This window comes from Danio aesculapii, chromosome 22, assembly GCF_903798145.1.
Source record: "Danio aesculapii chromosome 22, fDanAes4.1, whole genome shotgun sequence".
NCBI lineage: Eukaryota > Metazoa > Chordata > Actinopteri > Cypriniformes > Danionidae > Danio > Danio aesculapii.
This window is the reverse complement of record NC_079456.1, coordinates 8,100,985-8,122,961: the sequence shown is the minus strand read 5'-3', so window position 1 is coordinate 8,122,961 and position 21,977 is coordinate 8,100,985. Positions and strand designations below refer to the sequence as shown.

The 21,977-nt window shown below is 35.2% G+C and overlaps 2 protein-coding genes across 3 annotated transcripts; one reads left to right on the top strand and one right to left on the bottom strand.

Moving 5' to 3' along the window:
* Positions 1 to 937: 937 nt before the first annotated feature.
* Positions 938 to 6,926, bottom strand: LOC130216618 (uncharacterized). Its single transcript, XM_056448508.1, has 4 exons — positions 6,923 to 6,926; positions 3,815 to 4,141; positions 1,524 to 1,805; positions 938 to 951 (listed from the first exon to the last, which is right to left on the bottom strand). The coding sequence occupies exons 1-4, from the start codon at positions 6,924 to 6,926 to the stop codon at positions 938 to 940; spliced, it is 627 nt and encodes a 208-aa protein (XP_056304483.1).
* Positions 6,927 to 12,163: 5,237 nt separating this feature from the next.
* Positions 12,164 to 21,958, top strand: zgc:171497 (uncharacterized). Of its 2 annotated transcripts, none has more exons than XM_056448007.1 (6): positions 12,164 to 12,511; positions 13,567 to 13,890; positions 15,333 to 15,653; positions 17,144 to 17,497; positions 17,603 to 17,730; positions 21,129 to 21,958. In XM_056448007.1, the coding sequence occupies exons 1-6, from the start codon at positions 12,457 to 12,459 to the stop codon at positions 21,141 to 21,143; spliced, it is 1,197 nt and encodes a 398-aa protein (XP_056303982.1). In that variant the 5' UTR covers positions 12,164 to 12,456; the 3' UTR covers positions 21,144 to 21,958. The 2 variants fall into 2 exon arrangements, with proteins under 2 accessions (XP_056303982.1, XP_056303981.1); XM_056448006.1 differs by having other exon boundaries at positions 15,330 to 15,653.
* Positions 21,959 to 21,977: the final 19 nt, after the last annotated feature.

Sequence of the window (21,977 nt, the reverse complement as noted above, 5' to 3'; positions counted from 1 at the left end):
TTAAAAAACAAACTTATCAAAAATGCAAATCAATTTGATATTAAAATTTTGACGTCTATTTGACATCCACACATCGTTTTGTTCATCTCAAAGCTTAAATTTTAGATGACAAATTCGCACTGGGTTTTGCATCACTACAATTCATATAAACTACCTTGATGTGAAAATGACATCAAATTGACATCCAACATTGGCGTAAAAAAAAAGGCAAAACAGGACTTTTCCATAATCGATATCTGACCTGCTTTTTGATGCCAGTTATTACCAATGTGCACGTTAATGTCAAAACAACATCAAAATAACATTGACACTTATTTAAAAAAATAATAATTATTATTTAATGTCAAAACATTGACGTCTATTTGACTTCCACACATTGATGCGCTTTTGACCACTAAAATAACAACACAAAATTATTATAATATAAGAAATGTTTTTGTTCATCTGAAAGCTTCAATTACAAATGGCAAGTTTACACTGCGTTTTACAACCGACATCAAATTGACATCTAACATTGGCATCAAAAACACGTCAAAGATCAGGACTGTAATTGATTTTTGATTAGTTTTTTGTTGCCAATTATTACTAGCAGGTACCTTGATGTCAAAACAACATACAAATTGACATTGACACAAAAAAAACATAAAAATGCATTGAGTTGATGTCAAAACCTTAATGTCTGTTTGACATCCACAGATTGATGCCCTTTTTTACCATCAAAATAACAACACAAAATGTATTATAAGATACGTTTTGATAATCTGAAAGCTTAAATTCCATATTACAAATTTGCACTGGATTTTGCATCCCTACATTGCATGTAAAGCACTTGGACGTCAAAAACGACATCAAATTGATATCTAACATTGGCGTCAAAAACACGTCAAAACAGGACTATCCCGTAATCAATTTTTGACAGGTTTTTTGATGACAATTATTACCAGCGGGCACCTTGATGTCAAAACAACATCAAAATAACATTCACACTGATGTAAAACTGTTTATTTAACATTTATACATTGATGCCCGTTTTGACCACCAAAATAACGACACAAAAGTATTATAATAAAAGAAACGTTTTGTTCATCTGAAAGCTTCAATTACAAATTTACACTGGGTTTTGCATCCCGATAATGCATGTAAACTACCTTGATCTTGAACTGACTTCAAATTGACATCTAACATTGGCATCAAAAACATGTCAAAGACCAAGACTGTAATTGATTTTTGATGTGTTTTTTTATGCCAATTATTAGTAGAGGGCACCTTGTCAAAACGACATCCAAGTTGACATTGTCAAACAAAACAACAAAAAACATGTCAAAAATGCAAATCAATTTGATGTCAAAACCTTGACGTCTATTTGACATCCACACATTGATGCCCGTTTTGACCACTAAAATAACGACACAAAAGTATTATAATATAAGAAACATTTTGCTTCAATTTTTCAAAGTTTTTTTTCATCGGATGTCAGTTGGATGTATTATTTTGTTACTGAGACATTAGCTACGAAAACATACCTGGACATGTCTGACAGAGTGTGTTGATGTCCAGATGTGTGGTCTGGTTGCTGATGGTGTTGTTGATCACACAGCTGTAGGTGTTTTTATCCTGATATTCCACCTCCAGAGGTAGAGAGAGACTGATGCTGAGATCAGACACACTGATGCTGGACAATAAACTGTTTCCTTTGTACCAGGAGAGACTCACAGCGCTCACATTCACCACTGAACACAACACTGAACAATTAGACTGGGACGAAGAACACTGAGAAGAGTTGAGGACAGGAGCAGGCAGAAGAGCTAAAAACAGAGAGAATAGGGAAAAAAATAAATTTTTTGGTGTAGTTTGAGGTTCGTGATTCTGTTGGCTGCAGTGGCGATCAAAATTAAATTATTTAAGTACGCTTTTCAGGTTCAGCTTTACACATTTTAAACACTGGTAAGTTTTGCTCAGATATATAAACAACCCGATGCAGATTTACACAAATAACAAGTAACAAGAAGTATATGAAAGTGCTCTTTAATTCTGATGTCAGTGCGTATTGGAATATCCTATATGTGACCCTCGGCTATGAAATAAGTATTGATTTTTCAAAATTGATATTTAGACATCATCTAAAAAGCTAAATTAATAATCTTCCCATTGGTTTATGGTTAGGACTTGTTTCATTTGTCACTTTGCGTAAATGACTAGGAATAAAATGACAGTAGAAATGGTCAAACTACTTGCACCGCAAACCAGTATGTTAGTGATATTACATTTGACATAAAATAATATGATGAAAATGCAGCAACAAGCTGTTTTGAATAGTTAAAAATGAATTGAAGTCAATAAGACAACGCATTTAAGTTACAATGTGAAAAATAAGTTGGATAAAATATGACCCTAAACCACAAATTCAGCCTTAGGTTGCACTTTAATATTCTTGTTAATGGCAAAAAATGCATAGTATGGGTCAAAACGATCCTTTATGTCGTAAAAATCATTAGAATATTACATCATCTATAAAGACATTTAGCAAATTTCTTTACATAAATGTATTAACTTACTTTTTGTTTAGTTATGTGCATTGCTAAGAACTTAATATGGACAATATTTAGATTTTTCAGGAACCTGATATTCCAGATTGCCCCTTAACCAAATATTGTACAATCATAAAAAATACATCAATAGAAATTAAATGTATTTAACATTTAGATGATGTATAAATCTTAATAAAAAATTGACAGATGACCGGTTTTGTTGTTTAAAAGTAACAAATTATTAAACATTTCACTAACATAAATATGTGAATATTTGTGGCATAATGTAGATTACTACAAAAACATTACAAGATGTGAATAGTATGAGTGCTAACATGGTTTTAACGTAAACACAATTCTTTACCAAGTTCTTTCATTCATTTTCTTTTTGGCTTAGTCCCTTTATTAATCCGGGGTCGCCCCAGTAGAATGAGCCGCCCCTTAACCAAGTTAGGAAGCTACATTTAATTTTACGGTAGACACTTTGACAGCAAAAAATCTGAAGCAAATCTTAATTCTAATGCAAACAATAATGTTTTCATAATTTAGTTTTTTATTAAATTATAAGCTCCACACCTTGGAGCATATATCGCCTCGTGTTGCACCACGGGTACATTTTTGGTAATAGCCAAAAATACAATGTATGAAAATAAAATTATCTTTTTTTTTTTTCTTTAGTGACAAAAATCTTAAGATGTTTTGTAAATTTCCAACAGTAAAAATATCAAACCTAATTGTATGATTAGTAATGCGTATGGATAAGAATTTGAACCTCAGATTGAGATTTCTTATACAGTAGTTGTACAGTATCTCAATCGTCAAAATTAATTTATGAAAAGCTTATTTATTCAGCTTTCAGGAGATGTTTAAATCTCAATGTCAAAAAAAATCTATACTTATAACTGATTTTGTGCTCCAGGGTCAAAGTTCTATTTTTCAACCATTTAACCTTCATTTCTGCCACTTTTACTTAAAACAAGCGGCATATTGGAGGTTTTTGAATTAACATTTTAGAATGTACAGAATTTAGAATGTAAATGCCACATAACTGACAGAAATTCAAACCAAAATATAAAGTCATTCTAATTGAAGCTTGCTGCGTAACTGTGGAAACTAAAATGGAATCCAGTGTAAAGTTCTAGAACTCACTCAATGGGAGACAGTTGAGACATTCTAAACGTTCAAGTTGAAAACATTAAGCAACATTGTTACAAAGTTTGTTGAACCCAAGATACTTCTTTAATTAAGCATATGTGAATGTTTGGACTAGTAAACTCTCCACTCACCATAGACAGTAACTCTGAATGTTTTTGAAGACCACTTTACTCCGCTTAACTGTTGTTCATAACGTCCAGCATGTTCAGTCGTGATGTTAATGATGGTCAGCGATCCAGTTTGATTGTCCAGCTTCAGTCTGTCTCTGAATCTCCCATTAAGAACATCATCATATGTGGAGAAGATTCTAGAAGCTCTACTGATTTCAGCAATCAGAGATAATTTAGCTCCATATTTCCACAGTATGTCTTCATCTTCTCGTATCTTCGTAACAGCAGAGTTTAGAGTGACTGAATCTCCCTCCGTCACAGACTTCACTTCATCAACACCAAACACACCTGCAGAACATCAAGAGGTGAAATAATGGGTTGTTTTAACCAAATGCTGGGTCAAATAGGAACAAACTCAACAGTTGAGTTAAAATTGTCATTTAAATTCGATTTTAAAATTAAATCAATTGTTGGGTTAGACTGTTTGCTACCCATTGTTGGGTTAAATCAACTCCGCACTCTTTAATGTGTACAGGTTAAAGCAGCTTACATTTGTACCAATGTGATTTGGGGACAATCAGAAAGAGCAAAAAAATATACTTCACTGCACTCTAACAATGGTGGGTTGTTTTTATCGAATATTCACAAACTAAGCAGTTAAAAATAAAATATAACCCAAATTTGGGTTAAATCTGTTAAATTTGAATTTAGAGTTGGGTTAAAGCAAATTCAAGTCCCCTAATTTGAACAATAGCAGCTTTATTTCCTCACGAAGAGAGTAAATTTTATAACGCTAAAGAAACCCTGGGTTGAATTAACCAAGTGTTGAGTCAAATATGAACAAACTCAATATTTAGGTTGTTTTTTAATTTAAATGATATTTTTAACTTGACAATTTACCCAAATGCAAATACAGCTTCTTAAAAATGCTGCGCTGGTTTAATCCAGGGGTGTCCAAACTTGGTCCTGGAGGGCTGGTGTCCTGGAGAGTTTAGGTCCAACCCTAACCAAACACACCTGAACCAGATAATCAAGCTCTTACTAGATAACCTAAAATCTCCTGGCAGGTGTGTAGAAGCAAGTTGGAGCTAAACTCAGCAGGACATTGGCCCTCCAGGACCGAGTTTGGACACCCCTGGTTTTATTCAATGCTGTGCCAAATATAGACAAACCCATTTTTGGCCCATCCACTGGTTTAAATTAACCCAGCATTTGTAAGAAGCTGTATTTACATTTATGCAGATGCTTTTGTACAAGCGAGAAATTACCAGAAAAACAACATGTGCTGTACGCTCTCAAAAATCTTGGGTTGTATTAACCGTTGAGTCAAATATGAACAAACCCAATATTTGGGTTGTTTTATTTAAATAATATTTTTAACTTGACAATTTACACAAATGTAATAACATGAAGCTTATTAAAAGTGCTGGGTTGGTTTAATCCAATGCTGTGCTAAGTATGGACAAACCCATATTTGGCCCAGCATTGGGCTAAATTAACCCAGCATTTGTAAGAATCTGTATTTACATTTACATTTATGCAGATGCTTTTGTACAAAGTGAGAAATTACCAGAAAAACAACATGCGCCGTACACTCTAAAATGCTGGGTTGGTGTAGCCCAACATTGGGTCAAATATGGACAAACCATAATGATCTCATGAGAAAGTTATTAAAACAAACTATTTTACAAATTGTAAATGAATTTTTTAAAAATTGTTTTATAAATATTTTATAATTCGTACCAATTCCTATGATTGCGTTCATATGAAAATGTAATAAAAATTTTTTTTAAATAAATAAATTCAAGCATACGTGCATCCAAATACCACCCCAGACCCAACTCCTCAATAGGGGGTGAGCAAATCAATCTAAAATGTACAAATAAGATATAAATTAATATGAATTAGCCACTAAATCAAACAAAAAGTTATGAATTGCTGTGAGAATGCATATCAACTCAACCTTTTGGTTATAAAGTTTCATTTAAATTAAATTTAATAGTAAAAAATTAACACATTGTTGTGGTTGTTCATGTTTGACCCAACGTTAGCTTAAAACAACCCAGCATTTTAGAGTGCAGTGGCAAGTCTTGGGTAGTTTAGCATTCGTTATTTCATTTTTTAACCAACAAAGAATGTACAGGCAAAGAACATACTGATATATTTATAATAAAATGAAAAGTACTATCGTTGGAGGATCAAATGTTGACTTATTTTTTAACTTACCAGTCAGACGGCACAAACACAAAAAGAAGAAAACAAACATCATTTTCTCCATCTGTTCAGGTGAACAGTTTGATCTATTGAGACTGTCTGCTGGAAAAAAAACAACTCTGTTTGAACCCACCCACACTTGAACCTGACCCCCTCCTAGCGTGCACACAAACACATATGTGCTGTTTGAATGCATGATGTCATCTAACATGTAAATGTTCTTCTGCCTCTAATTATAAAAATGCTGGATTGTTTTAACTCAACGTTGGGTCAAATATGGACAAATACAACATTCATTGACATTCGTTAACTAGAAAATAATCTTTACTGTATAAAAAGCACCATTTAACATGTTGAACATTAATTTAAAACTAATCTGTAGCAACTGGATTAGCCATTTAGCACCCTCCTTTACGTGATTAAATAATGAATTTTTGTTGTTGTGAATGCCTTAATTGGTTTAGCATCTCAGACCAGTCTTAAGGAGGTGACATTAGCACAGGCATGGGCAAACTCGATCCTCGAGGGCCGGTGTCCCTGCAGAGTTTTGCTCCAACACTAATCAAACACACCTGAACACCCTAATTAGTGTCTTCAAGATCACTAGAAAGCTACAAGCAGGTGTGTTTGATTGGGGTTGGAGCAAAACTATGCAGGACACTGGCCCTCCAGGATCGAGTTTGCCCATCCCTGCATTAGCAGCTCATCTGACTCAGACTGAAACCTGTGGTCTGTTTTCTGCAGAAATTGGGTGTGATCTGAGGGGCCATTTGTTTGATGTATGTAGTTTGTAGGTGAAGAGCTACCTCATGTTTTTCCGTTATGCACCACACAGCATTACTTTCCTCCTGCACAGAACAGCTTTACAATCCAATCAAATTTATCAAACACTGAAAATCGAAGATAAAATTTTACCCATGACGTCTTGCATTCTCTGATTATTAGACTATTTATGTGGACACACACACACACACACATATTACATCAAAACAAACTTTTATTTTGGAAATGATTAATCATCATAAAATTTAGCCCAGCACTATCTATAAGATATTTTCTTTACTCTTTTCACTGAAGTGAAATTTATATTACTCATTGTGCGTAACTACATACAACAACACTGATTTTATTGTAATAATTGAAATAATTGTGAAAAAAATTACTGTTTAAAAGTTAAAAAAGGGGAAACTAGCGCCAGCTCAAAGCCCTTTCTTTTATCTGTCATTTACTTAAATCTGTTTGACTTACTGGAACACAATATCTTCTTTAGTGTATTAAAAATAGAAAACATTTTAAAATAGAAAACAGTAATTAGAAAACATTCCTTTAACTGTACCATGAAATGCTTCCTTGCTAAAAGCTTGTCGACTTTTTTGTACACCACCGCTATCGTGTGGTAAAAAAGATATAGCACACTGTTGGAAGTTCTGTAATTGTTTTGTTCTTCAAAAAGTATTTTAATGTAATTAATAATCATCACTCACAAAAGGTGGGTCAGGCTTAGAAATCAATATGAAAATTAAGATGAATAAAAGTTATGTTTGGAATTTTTTACCCTACATTATTATTATTTATTTATTTATTTATTTGTTTATTTATTTATTTATTTATTTATTACAAATTCTTTAAATTTTGTAGTTAATATCTTCGTAAGTATCTTTTTTTTTTTTTTAACTGTACATTTATATATATATTTTTTGTCAGGTTGAAACCTGTGGACCAGCTTGAAGGGTCGCCTTTTACTTAAAATTTCACATTCAAATCAAACTGAATTTAATCATGATCTAACATGATCAAAAACAGGCTTTTGCTGAACTGAATATAATTGAATTACTTTCTATAATTGAACGTAAAATAACAGATTAACAAGTGTATAGTCTACACAAGACTTATCTTCTCTTAAACTCAGACAAAACAGAATTATTACTTATTGGGCCTAAATCCTGTACACAGCAGATCCCACAACTCGACCTACAATTAGAGGGATACAAAGTTAGCGTTAGCTCTACTATAAAAGATCTGGGTGTCATATTAGACAGCAATTTAACTTTTAAAAATCATATATCCCATGTCACAAAAACTGCTTTCTTTCATCTGAGAAATATCGCTAAGTTACGAAGTATGCTATCCATCTCAGATGCAGAAAAGCTAGTCCAGGCTTTTATGACTTCTAGGCTGGACTACTGTAATGCTCTGTTTGCTGGCTGCCCAGCATCCTCTATTAACAAACTTCAATTAGTACAAAATGCAGCTGCCAGAGTTCTTACCAGGTCTAGAAAATTTGATCACATCACCCCAATTTTATCCTCCTTACACTGGCTGCCTGTTAAGTTTCGTATTGAATTTAAAATATTGCTTCTTACATATAAAGCTTTAAATAATCTAGCTCCTGTTTATCTAACCAATCTTCTGTCTCGCTACAATCCAACTTTAAGGTCTCAAAACTTAGGGCTTCTGGTAGTACCTAGAATAGCAAAGTCGAGTAAAGGAGGTCGAGCCTTCTCATTTATAGCTCCTAAACTCTGGAATAGCCTTCCTGATAACGTCCGAGGCTCAGACACACTCTCCCAATTCAAAATTAGATTAAAGACCTATCTGTTCAGTAAAGCATACACTTAGTGCACCACTTAGGGGGCTTCCACACAGGTTATGCATCTTGCTGATATACACTGTGAACATCAGCTACGCTAATTATTTTCTTTATTCTCCATTTCCACCTGGGGATACTCTTCCCGAGGCCCTCAGACTATGCTGAGTCACTGATTCGATCCAAGACCAATGACGAGATGATCCCAAGGTTTCCATATCCTGGACCAGGCCGAATCCTGAGCAGCTACTGTGATGGTCATGGAAGAGTGGAGAACATGAGACTGATTCCTGTGACGCTCCAGAGACAGAGGAGTCTTCGCTGAGACCAGCTTCCAGCTTTTTTTTTTTTTTTTTTCTTCACTTCCGCCATTAGTGAAGTTTTTTTTTCCCTCTCTGCTGTCACCACTGGCTTGCATGGTTCAGGATCTGTAGAGCTGCGCATCGTTGGATTTGCTCTTCACTATTTGGACTCTCAGTAGTGATTATTAAACCACACTGAACTGAGCTCAACTGAACTGAACTTAAACACTACAAACTGAACTACACTGTTCCAATTTACTGTGACCTTTTATGTGAAGCTGCTTTGACACAATCTACATTGTATAAGCGCTATACAAATAAAGGTGAATTGAATTGAATTAAAGAAAGAGCACACGTGAATAGTTAGAATAACTTTCCTATTATGTGTTAGATAATAAAAACAATAATTATTGCAGTTATTAAATTTATTCATAAAATATTACAAGTAGCCTATTAATATCGAACTTATAATATAATCAGATTGATGACATAAGTCTTCTTTTAAAAATATCAGACTTTTAATATCCAAAATATATATTTTCATAGTACAAACTAAAATCTTTAATGTATCTTAAATCTTTCATGTATTTGTGTTATATATACAGGACAGAACAAAATGCCAACTGACCTTCTTGCTGTGATGCGATTGGTCTACCCACTGTGCCACCTTGCTGTCCGGATTAATAATTATATGAACGTAAACTTTTGGATATCATACAACTGCCCTCCCCACTTTTAATATATCCCGCACGCCCCTGTATATAGCTCATACATTTTCTATTATATGTTGCAAAATCTGTCTATAACTGTTAAGATTTTAACGTTATTAGCCTTCTTCATTTCAAAACCGGGGTTCCCCCATGAATAATGGAAGGTTTCGTCCGCACTGCACATGCTTGAGGTGTGAGCGCTTCAAAGACACTGCTGGTCCAGTGTGGCCAACTTAGCAACTTTTCAGACCCACCAAGCGCCATATTTACAAAAAGCGATTAGCGACTAGTGGTGGGCAAAGCGAGGCTTCATGAAACACTGAAACAGTTGGAGCAAATGTGTCGAAGCTTCGAAACGTTTCAAAACCCCACTCTACAGTGACACCTAATGGTGATTTTTTTTAATGCATTGCACCGAAATAGCTTCAGCAAAGAACAGTTGAGCAAATTGAGGTATTAAACCCCACTTTGTAAGATTGGATCCGTAAGTGATTTAGTGGAGTGGGTAGGATTCCTGACAACCGTGCGGGGGTGTTGGATCCGAATCAAGACTGATAAAGCTGATTTGAAATGTTTTAATATCAGTTTGAGATTCTTTGTTCGTGCATCATTCTGTTTCAACATTGGTCTGACATCCGAATAAACACTTTGTGAATAAATATAGCTTGTTTTGGTCATAAAACAGGGCTGTGATAGATCATATACAGTTGTGGACAAAAGTTAACAAGAATTATTTATATTATTCATTAAATTTCCCATTTATTGTATTTTATGAACGTCTACCACAACTCTAAACACAACCATCACATCACTGTAAAATATTCATTATTGTTTTACAGTTACAAAAATGATGCTCTAAATTGATTGCGTATCTGCAGCTGTATCATATCTAGAGTACACCATAACAGTAACATGATTAAAATACATAAAATCATGATTTTGGAGTATTTGTACAAGTCGGGAATCGAACCCAAAAGTCATTTGAAGCCTGTTACAACCAAGGAGCAACCTCCCTCTCTCCCTCGGGAAGCCAATACGGAAGTAACTAAAACTGCAATTCATCGACTCGCCTTGGGGGGCTGGCTCCAGGAAGTCCACGTCATTTCTGACTGCAATGGGAAATTGGCCATTTTTACAGCTGATAAAAACATGCTTACAGCCTGGTACAAAAGATGGCTTTGGTGCATATAGCCATGATTAACCTTCATGACAACTGTGATGGGGGTGAATTTTTTTTATAACTCATCCGTTTCGTTTTATTAAGTTATATTAAGTCTGCATAATTAGGGGCGTGGCCACTTGAGTGACAGCTAGGTCTCGCTGCTTGCTGTCTCGTCACCTGAGCTGATTACGGCTAATTAGCCGATAAACTCGCCATATACATCGCATTTTTGTGTTGGTTAATGTTTCTTTACACAGTCAATTGCCTTTTGGGATTATTTCCTACAATTATCAGATGATATGGTATGCTGTGTGCACTTAATTGTGCTCACAAACCATTCACGTGGCCTCCGTTTCCCTGGTGAGTAAAGTTATATACTTGTATACCATCTCTATAAATGTATTTGTTTTATTTAAGATAATTTATAATGTTCTTTAGAGCTGTAATGCCCTCCAGAATGTGACAGATTGATTAGCTGTAGGCTATAAAACAGTCATATGAAGCGTTGTCATACAGTGTTATGCCTGGATTTCATCAATAGTCTTGGATTTACTAACACAGACTATAATTGAAGTGTATGGATGTATTTCGGGTTTTCCTCCTGTTGAAAAATGTCAAAAGAACAATGCTTAGTGGCTCAATGTATTACAGCAGTGCTTTTAAAAGTCTAAACACTTTATTGATATAGTGTACAACCAAGCACATGTGGTCAGAACACAAACGAGTCGCAGGTAATAAAGTATTAAGCGTTTCTCCCAAAGTAAGCTCTGTCTAAACCAGGTCCAAGAAAAGTGCCAGCACCTGTCTGTAGCTCCGCCCACTCTCCGCCTTTTTGCCCTTGTTTGGTATCCCGCTGTGGGTGCGATGACGCGCGAACAAAATGGCGCCTACTTTTAGCTTCATTTGCGCTCTTCAGAAACCTATGGGTGACGTCACAGATGCTCCGTCCATATATTTTACAGTCTATGGTTACAACACGCATACGCACGGTCCACTGGGCCATACGAAACAGAAAGTTTCAACTGACCCTGTCAGTCAAATGCAAATTCTCCAGGTCTCGAAATGCTTCTGAACTGATCAATGCTTTAGTCACGTGACCAGGTGTTTCGGATCATGGTTCGGTACAGTGTTTCGAAACAATTGCGCTTCGGGATCTCGACACTGTGTCGAAACGTCAGTTTCACGTCAGCCATCCCTAGATAGAATCCGCAAGTGATTTAGTGGAGCGGGTAGGATTCCTGACTACTATATAATATGGGACAGGGGATTTTGCAAACCCTGTTAGTCAAACGCAGATTCGCCAGGTCTCGAAGTGCTTCTGAACTGATCGATGCTTTGAGTCGCTTTAGTCACGTGACCAGGTGTTTCGAATCACTTTAGTCACGTGACCTGGGTGTTTCGGATCATGCTTCCGTGCAGTTTCGAAACACTTGCGCTTCGCGATCTCGATATTGTGCAGGAACGTTAGTTTCACGTCAGCCATCCCTATTAGCGACTTTATTTTGGTGTTACTGGAGATGTTTGGAGACGCTTTTATAATGTTAAGGCAGAAAAGCACACTGCGCCCTTAAAAACTCTTGTTTGAAGGTCAAACATCACACTGCAAAGAGCTTTCACTTTCGCATTTATTCGTTGTCCGGACATCTGCTTCGTTTTTTTTTTCTTCATTTTTTTAACTTTAGTAAACAATGACTTTGAAAGTAACAATGTTAACACTCACAATGTTTGCATACGTCGTGTCTGGTAAGAACTTTTTGTTGTACTCGATTGAATAAATGGTCAATTTGCTGTGACGCAGTTTTAATATTAGCCCCCGTTTGTTACAACGCAGTGTAAAATAATGTAATATTTCTTAAGATATCGCTGTTTTAAGTGATTATTAGGAATTATGCGTACGCCCAGCTTTTTATGAACGGCAATTTCATGTGTTAAATTACATTTGTCCTAGATTTTAGTTTTTGCGGCGAGCTGGTAACGGTATATAGTATTTTATAAAGATCTTATTTTTCAAAGAAAGATACTTATATTTATGCTTTCAAAAGGATGCATGTACATGTTTGTTATGTACAGAAGTTGCAGTGATGTAGTTTTATTTGTACGAGGAGGGAGGTGATTAAGTTACAGCAATTCTGATTTGGGCGCGGCTCTTAATGTTTACATTATTTTACCACTTTAAAAATATGTTTATATGTGTCTGAATAAAAGCTAAAATTACAGTTAAGGGTAGCTATCGCAAATATTTCTGTTTGGACATGAAATCTGGTCTTAGTTTCACGTGACACAGACGTCGTTTTTATTTTCCCTCTTTACAAAATAAAGGTAAAGTTAAAGTTGGTTTTATATTCACACATTCCCACTTCTTAATAATATAATTTCATAACTGTATTCTTTGCAAATTCTGTATAGTGAAATCATAGCAGCAAATGACTTTCAACGTACATCGTTCACCGTCAAATAAATAGTGCTAATGTTGTTTTCAAGTCATACTTACATGTGATTTCAGATCGAATACTCAAAGTTATATAGGGAGCATATCATAAGTTTTCACTGAACGAATGTGCGAATAAAAAAACTAATTTACCTCTCTACAAAATAGGTGTTTCGCAAATGCGCACAGCCAGCCTGTATTTCATTTGATCTTTTTTACATGTTGTAATGCAACTGTAATGCATCTACAAAGTAAAAATATTCATAATCAAGTCTTGTTTTTATCTTGAGGCAGTTTATGAAAATGTTAAATTATTACAATTACGATTGCCAAGTTGTAAATTAAATATAATTATTGATTTCATTTCCAGGTGTGTCTGGTCCAGATATAGGCAGAGAATCTGTGTTTGTGAAGGAGGGAGATCCAGTCACACTAAAAACTAATCATGAAGTAAGCCAGCAAGACAAAGTTAAATGGTATTTTAATAACATTCTTATCACTCAAATCCAAGGAGATCTCAGTCAGATCTGTACAGATGTTCAGTGTTATGAAAGTAATGAGAAGTTCAGAGACCGACTAAATTTGGATCATCAGACTGGATCTCTGACCATCATGAACACCAGAAACACAGATGCTGGCGATTATCGGCTACTGATCAACAACAGGGACAAGATTTTCAATCTTGTGATTACTCGTGAGTATCCATGTTAATAATCTTTTAAAAAAAAAGACATTCATACATAGCTGTGCATTGATAAAAGTAAATTGTGTACTAATTGTATTTAAATAGCTTTTATTCCTGTCAAATGTAGTGTAAACATTATGTGTAGGGCTGGGCGATAAAGTCGGTATCGATATTCATTGACCGAACACCATTGTCAATAACAATAAAATTAATAAAAAAAGGGTGTAAGTTTATCATTTCCAATGGAGGCGCACGACAGCACATGTAAAAATGAGTGCCGTATTGCAGATATTATTGTAAATAAATAAAGATGTCACCAGAGTGGCTTTTTGGTTTCTTTTCTTATGCATCCCAACCACTAGCACACCATCTGAAAGATTTTTTTAGCATAGGCAGTAATATAGTCATCCAGCATCACAATCTGTAATGTTGCAATATGTATTTGAATAATGATGGTTGGTTCCTATATGTGAAAGCTCAGATTTGATTCTCATAATTTGTTTAGTTGACAGAGTTTGAGGTTTACTGTATCACTATTATTCACACTTTACAGATGTTGATCTACCTTTACTGTTGCACACCCTTTGTAACATCATTTTATTTATCAAGTTCAAGAGTCTCTTTAACACTTATGTTTATTTTATTATAGAGAGATGAAATATTTTAAATATTTTTGTTTTTGACAACTATTTGCCTTAGTAAAGTTGGTAAATTAAAATAAATTGGTTAAATAACAAAAAAATCCTAATATTCCTAAATGTACTGTTAAAAAATATTCAATAATTATCGATATTAAATGATATGAAACATAATATCGTGATTTTTGTTTTTTGTTTTTTTTTGCAATATCGTCCAGCCCTAATTACATGTTATATTCCAAAGCTGAGCATTAACAAGTTTTATCAAGCCTGTGTTATTCTTTTATATAAAACCAAAGGAATATTAATCTGTTCAAGAAAAAACAGCAGTTTCGACGTTGTTTTTACTTGTCTTTACTGTCAAGTAGTTTACTTAACAGTCTTAGTTCTGTATGTCACATTAAAATTATTTTAATGGCTTTTGTATATGAAAGTTACAATACTGTGAGCTAAAATGGGCTATATTGTTCACATGTCAGCTAAATCCCCACAAAGCATATTTTATTAACAAAGGCTTTCAAAAAGTTTAATACTGGTGAAAGTTTATTATGTTGACTGACATGAAAGATTCAAAATATTAAATATTTATAAATAATAATTGTGGAAAATGGAAATAAATAACAATGATGAACACAGACGAGACAGAAACCAAAATATAAAGTTAACCAAGCTTATATAACATTAAGACAACCAAAATTTGCTTAGAGAGTAAATTTGTAGAACAACATAAATAACTGACAGCACTTTCTCTTGTAGATTTTTGTTTCACTGACCCAGATGAGATGAATTGTGATCTGTTTATTTCTTCAGCAGGGGCTTTTGGTGTTGATAGAGACATGTCTGTGACGGAGGGAGATGCAGTTACCCTACACACCGACGTGAAGATAAAACAACAAGATCGCGTTAAATTCTTTTACAACAAGATTCGCATTGCTCAAATCAGTAGAGATTTTATCTGTACTGATGTTCGGTGTAATAAAGGGACTGAGAGATTCACAGACAGACTAAAGCTAGAAAATCAGACTGGATCTTTGACCATCATGAACATCAACACTGCAGACTCTGGAGATTATAAACTTGAGATCCTCAGTGGAAGCAGTAGCAGCGAGAAGAACTTTAATATTACTGTAATTGGTGAGTCAAGTTATTAATGCTATGTGTTTGTGCTTGTTTAACTGTACTTGAGTGGGCCTAATATCCTTTGATATGTAGTAAAATGACATCGAATACATTACTTAAATTAAATATTAAGACTTACAAATCTGTCAAGTTGTGTTTTTGTTTACTTTATTTTATAGGTGTCAGATTACAGGTGTGCTGTGCACTTCAGTGCTGCAGTATGCACTGTTATCGTTGCTAATACCCTTAGGCCATGGTTTCAATAGAGTTTGAGCATTCAAAATTCTGTCGTATGGGGCTGTGAAAAAGGTGGGGGTATTGAGTGAGATAATTAGACATTTAAAAAATGTAGTAATAGTTCCATATTTTAAAGTTTCTTCACAGAGAGGTCATGTTTTGAACTTCTATTGGTCTCACGCAGTCACGTGATGTGATTTCACAGGTCAGAGTTTACCATGCTTGAACTTTGCAATGCTGCGGCATGCAAAACTTTTTTGGACAAGCTTGCTTTTCCGGTTTGCTGCATTCGAATGGAAGTCTATGGGGCAAAAAGTGTAGTGTGACTGCGGCTTTAGATGTCTGAATGCTTGATTCTGATTGGCTGATGAACATTCTAAGTTGTGCAGTTATTCTCAGATAAAAGCACAGATAAAGTAGTTCAGGCAGATTTTGAGCGCATTGCTGTTTTATATCACTACACTGAATCATTTCAGTTATTTCATTTCACAACAGTCAAAAAATCACATCAAAACACAACTGAAGGCTTTATATGAGATGTGTAAGGGCCTAGGACACACCAAGCCAAAGCAGTTGGTCACACATCGACTCTCGTTAGGTTAACGCTGGAGCTTGTTGGCTCGATTCGGCAGGTAGAATCAGTGTCAGTTGTCGGCTGAAGACAGTGCTTTGATTGGTTATTCAGCAACGAATCACAGCACATGTGTGACATAGTGAAGTGACGTAGCAAGTAAACAATTTAAGTCAAGAAGGAACATAAACCAGCCAGCTATAATTCCGCTACATTTCTCAAATATTTTCAAATCATATGGATTATTAGGTTATCAGACATATTCGCAGGAGCAAATCCCTCCGTGGTAAGTGATGGTTACTGTGATAATGGTACTGAACGCTGCTTTGTTTAGATATCTTGTGAAGAACGTGGCTCTCGTTTCATTTGGCTTTCGTCTGTGTTCACATGCAGCTTTTTGGTCCAGATGTGATCCAGTACGAGACGTTGTGATTTCGTCTGTGCTACTTTGGCATTGGCTTGGTGTGTCCCAGCCCTAAGAAACTAGACACACATGAGCATACTTACACCATCTGAACAGTGGTTTATATGCTGTAACCGTAGTATGAGTGGAATAATTCACACCGGTTCATTGAAATATTACACAATACAGCACACATGGGGGTATAACAACATCATCACCTCGAGTATGCATTAGAGTTGATCTCTCTTCATCATATTGTTGATTAAAATGTGTCCTTGTTGTTTTGTGTTACAGGCGTTTCTGCTGCTAAACGAGAAGAAAAGAAGTCAGTGATGGAGGGCACATCTGTCACTTTAAGTGCCAGTGTAATTAAAAATCCAGATGACGTGATGACATGGACTTTTAATGACATTCTCATTGCTGATATCATTGGAAATCAGAGTCATATCTGCACTAATGTTCGGTGTAAAGAGAGATTCACAGACAGACTGGAGCTGGATCAACAAACTGGATCGCTGATCATCACTAACACCAAAAGTACAGACGCTGGTGATTATAAACTACAGATCATCTGTAGCAGATTCAGGGTCCGTCGCCGTCGCAGCATCAGTGTCAGCAGTGTTTGGAGCTTCAGTGTTTCTGTCATTGGCAAGTTAAACAAAACAAAACCTTCCCTTGAGAAATTCTAAAATTAAGTACAAGTACAGTATCATTAAATTTTGGAATAATGTCTGTCTGTATTTATCCTTACAGATTCAGGCCTGTCTGCTGGTGCTTTAGCAGGAATTTTTGTTGCAGTAATTTTTCTATTAGGGTTTGCAGTTTTGGCTTTTGCTGTGATTTTCAAACGCTACAATGCCTTTACAGAATTGGCACTGAATGTAAGTATTATATATGCTTCCGATTTAACTAGAATTATGAGGCATTGCCATTGACAAATGTGACAACGGACCACAAAATCAGTCATAAGTGTCAAGTTTTGAAGATAAGAGATTTATGCATTATCTGATAACTGCATAAATATGCGTTCAATTCAGTTCATTTTTATTTGTATAGCACTTTTACAGTGTAGATTGTGTCAAAGTAGCTTCACATAGAAGATTATAGCAAATTGAAACAGTGTCAGCCTTCCATGAATGTTTTTCTATGATTTTTTTTTTCCATGAACATTTGCATTGTTAGAGGTATTTGGATGAAATTTGGATGAAATGCAATTATTTGAAAATCTTGGATCTGAGGGTTAAGAAATAAATCAAAATATTGAGAATATCATGTTTAAAGAGGTCCAAATTAAGTTCTTACCAATGTATATTGTTAATTGGTTGTAAATTTACAAAGTATCTTCATGGAACATGAACTTAATATTCTAGTGATTTTTGGCACAATGTATTTTTGGCTATTGCCTAAAATTTACCCATTCAACAAGGTTTTGTGGTCCAGTTTTACAAATATTTTAAACTACAGCACAATGCCATAAAAATAATTGTTTATTTAAAATACATTGAATAATAATAAGAAAATAGCAGTTCACTTGATATTAAAAATTTATTGTACTACTACTATAGTTAAAATTATATTTAAGTGCCAGACACATAAATATACATGTATTTTAGGTAATTATAATTATTTATATATTTTTATTGCATAAATTGGTTCTACAACACATATAAGATCAGGATGTAAATGACGAGTGTAAAATAATATTTTCTTAATTGTGTTTTTTTCAAACACCCAAGCAGAAGTTCACAGGTAAGGAATTGTCAAAAGCAATAAGAAAAATATTGTCTCAAATAAATCTAATCACAAATAATATGAAAAAGGACAGAAGTAAACACTACTGTTATTAATAGATACCAATGTGATATTTCAATAATATTTCATTGTAGATGTGCAGGTTGTGTTTTATCATCTGAGTGAATAACCTGATTGACACCATGTGGATAAAACTAAATACTTCAAAAGAAAATTATAAAAAAAGCAACTGTGTACTCTTACAAAAACATACCATGGTTTTACTAATTGTAAAATTGTAGTAACCATGTTTTTGGAACATAGAAACCACAAATAAACTATGGTTTTGCATATCTAACCATTATTAAATATGGTATTTTTTGTAAAACTGGTTAGACAAATGGATGTGTAACCAAACATCAGGATTAATACACTTTTACAATAGTAAAACCATGGTTTGTTTTTGTGAGTGCATTATTTAGATGACAATTCGCATCACATGCATTGTATGCACATCCACACTCAACCATACACATAAGTGAAATATACTTTAGCCTTTAAAGGGCACCTTATAATGAGGATAATCTTTTGTAAGCTGTTTGGACAGAACTGTGTGTAGGTATAGTGTGTCCGCAGTCATATTCGGCTGATATAAACAAAATAAGTCTCCCTTAAAAAATTCCTGATGTTAAAATAGGATCCAATTCCCTCACATTTTGAGGCCGATTGCAACTTGACGCAGGAGTGCGGTTTCCCCGCCCATTGAATTGATTGACAGCCGCATATTAGCATGTCTCCAAAGTAACGGGTATAATAATATTAACAAGACACGACGTGCGCAAAGCAACAGGGATTAAAAAATCTGTTCAGCTGGCTGTGATCATCAATCATCATCAAGTGTGATCAAACAGTGCATGTTTGTAATGAATTACAGCGATTTACTTCAGCTTTACTTGTCACACAGTACAATTATAAAAGAAGTTGCTTCAATCCCGATTTGAGAACTTAATTAAGGTTTATTTTGTACATTAACATAACAGATATCCATACAGCAGAGATTAACCTGTATCCTGTCAGGTTTGCATGCAAAACAGTGCAAAGTTAAACATGCGCATGTGTATGTATGTTCACTGTGTGTGTGTGTGTGTGTGTGTGTGTGTGTGTGTGTGTGTGTGTGTGTGTGCGCGCGCGTGCGTGCGCGCGTGCGCGCGTGCGTGCGTGCGCGTGAAGTTTGTAAAGACATTGTGTGTGACTCATCGTTGCAGAAAGGCTTGAATTAACTCCACAACATATACATCAAATACTCATTGGTAGGGCCAGACAGAATCTACGGATTTATGCGGAATGATTTTGGGAGTATCATATCTAAAACCTTAATATATGAACTAAAAAGTAATCTCTTTTTAACTTGTATTTAATGTTTACAATGCAATTCCAATTAGATCCACTTTATTTGGTAAAAAAATCAAATCTTCTATCTAATATATCTACTAAAAGACAGAAAAGATTACTTTACAAACTGTAGTGTAAATAAATTATATTAACTTTTTCATATTAGTCAATAATTATACTGAAATTAATTTAAAAACTGAATAAATACAAATTTACACACTTTTGCACAAGTAAATAGACAATCAATGATGGACTACAAATCTGCAAAATTCTGCGTGCAGATTCCGTGTGGGCCTACTCGTTGGCAAAGTTCTTACTGTAGTATTTCTCACAAATGTTACATGAGATCTGCTTCCTTCTTGTCTGTCGCAGCCGAGGCGGAGACTGGCACGTGGGAGCGGTGGGCAGGGTGAACTAGCATTAAAGGCACAGGTCAGAAAAACAGCTACATGGGGTATATGCCGAGCTTGTGTATTTTCCATACTGATAAACTTCCGGTGACCTGTTATTGTGAGTTTTTTTACACTTTATACGGTTCCTTTTACAGCATCGATGTTGTAATGTAATTCAAATACAATCAGTTAAACAGACTTTGGCATTCATTTAGTTGCTCAAGCATAAAACGAGACAAAAAGCCGTTTACTCGCACGAGCCAGTCAGAATCGGCAGGCTAGCGCAGAAGTTCCATTGAATATACTGGGGTAAAATAAATGCTCATATTATAAAGACATGGCGGGGAAAATGTAATTTAATGCAGTGCTTCATGTACAATCTGAGACCCACTTTATATCGGATATACTCAGCCAGTGGAGATCGCTGATTTTTAAAGAAAACAGACCTTAAACACGCCGATTTTGCATTGGCATACAATTCACCGGAAACAATTAACCCAGGTTACTGGCAAATTAAAAGTCCTATTAGCATGCTTCGGCATATACCCTATTGTATTCAGAGCAGAAAATCCAATATTCTGAAGGGTGTAATAAATAATCTGATCAGTGTTTTGAGCTGAAACTGTACAGGCACATTCTGGAGACACAAAAGACTTAACTGACATATTTAAAAAGGGGTAAAATAGGTGCCCTTTAATAAGCAGACCAAACACAACTCTTTCACAAATACTAGAATTTTTTAAAAATTACTATTATTTTTACAGGAAAACGGATTGTAGAAGATACTTCTAATCAGACTGACGCTATGGATGGATTCCATAGAACATGTTTTAACCTTCAACTGCAGTTAATAACTCTAATGAAGGGCTACTACATGAGCAGCTATGACAACTGGGCACAGGTTGTATGTGTCTTTACTTGAAAATAACTTCTATATGCAACTGAGCCATGAGTTTTAAAGCAACAGTCAATTGGATGTGAAGTGTGTCCAGTCAGATTCTGCAGATGGGGTCAAGTAATGAACAACTATGCACTGGTAAAGCTACTGAAACGGAAAGCCTGTGTTCCATGCAGATCAGTTCTCAAAAAACATAATGACCTCGTCCCAAAAGACAGTCTGCATGGACTGAAAGACTGGGCTGGATGTGGACATTGATGAGTCCCTCCGCAATGATGGAGACCATTGGGACAGATGAAGTGTACTTAAGACTGACTGAAGGTGTTGTGCTTGATTCACATGGGGCTTCTCAGCGTCAACTCTTTCCATTCACTTTGGATGTGTGTCATCAAGCATTGCCAAACTGAATTGTGGATCTGATGTGGCGCCGCTTGCTGCTGAAGTTAAGAACTGCCAAAGGAAGTGTTGACCAATCAGATCTGTTTATGCAAATAACCAAGCTCAAACAGTAGCCTATTGCGGTCTAATTTCAGAGACACCCTCTGTCAAGCGTTGACGCTGATGCCCTGTGTGAATGGACTGTTACTTGAGTTCTTTAGTACTACTCTTATTTATTTTTTTGATACTTTTATTTTAAAAAAGCAAAAAAAAAAAAAAAAGGAAATTGTCTATGATTGTTTTGATACTAAAGGTTCAGTAGGGACAGTAGTTTCAG

Excerpts from the sequence above, each read along its gene's own strand:
- LOC130216618 (XM_056448508.1), bottom strand. Across the intron at positions 1,806-3,814 it reads ATTCAGAGTTACTGTCTATG|CTCTTCTGCCTGCTCCTGTC; the intron begins GTGAGTGGAGAG and ends CTCTGTTTTTAG.
- zgc:171497 (XM_056448006.1), top strand. The coding sequence starts at position 12,457 with ATGACTTTGAAAGTAACAATGTTAACACTCACAATGTTTGCATACGTC. Across the intron at positions 13,891-15,329 it reads TTTCAATCTTGTGATTACTC|CAGGGGCTTTTGGTGTTGAT; the intron begins GTGAGTATCCAT and ends TTATTTCTTCAG. Across the intron at positions 15,654-17,143 it reads CTTTAATATTACTGTAATTG|GCGTTTCTGCTGCTAAACGA; the intron begins GTGAGTCAAGTT and ends TTTGTGTTACAG.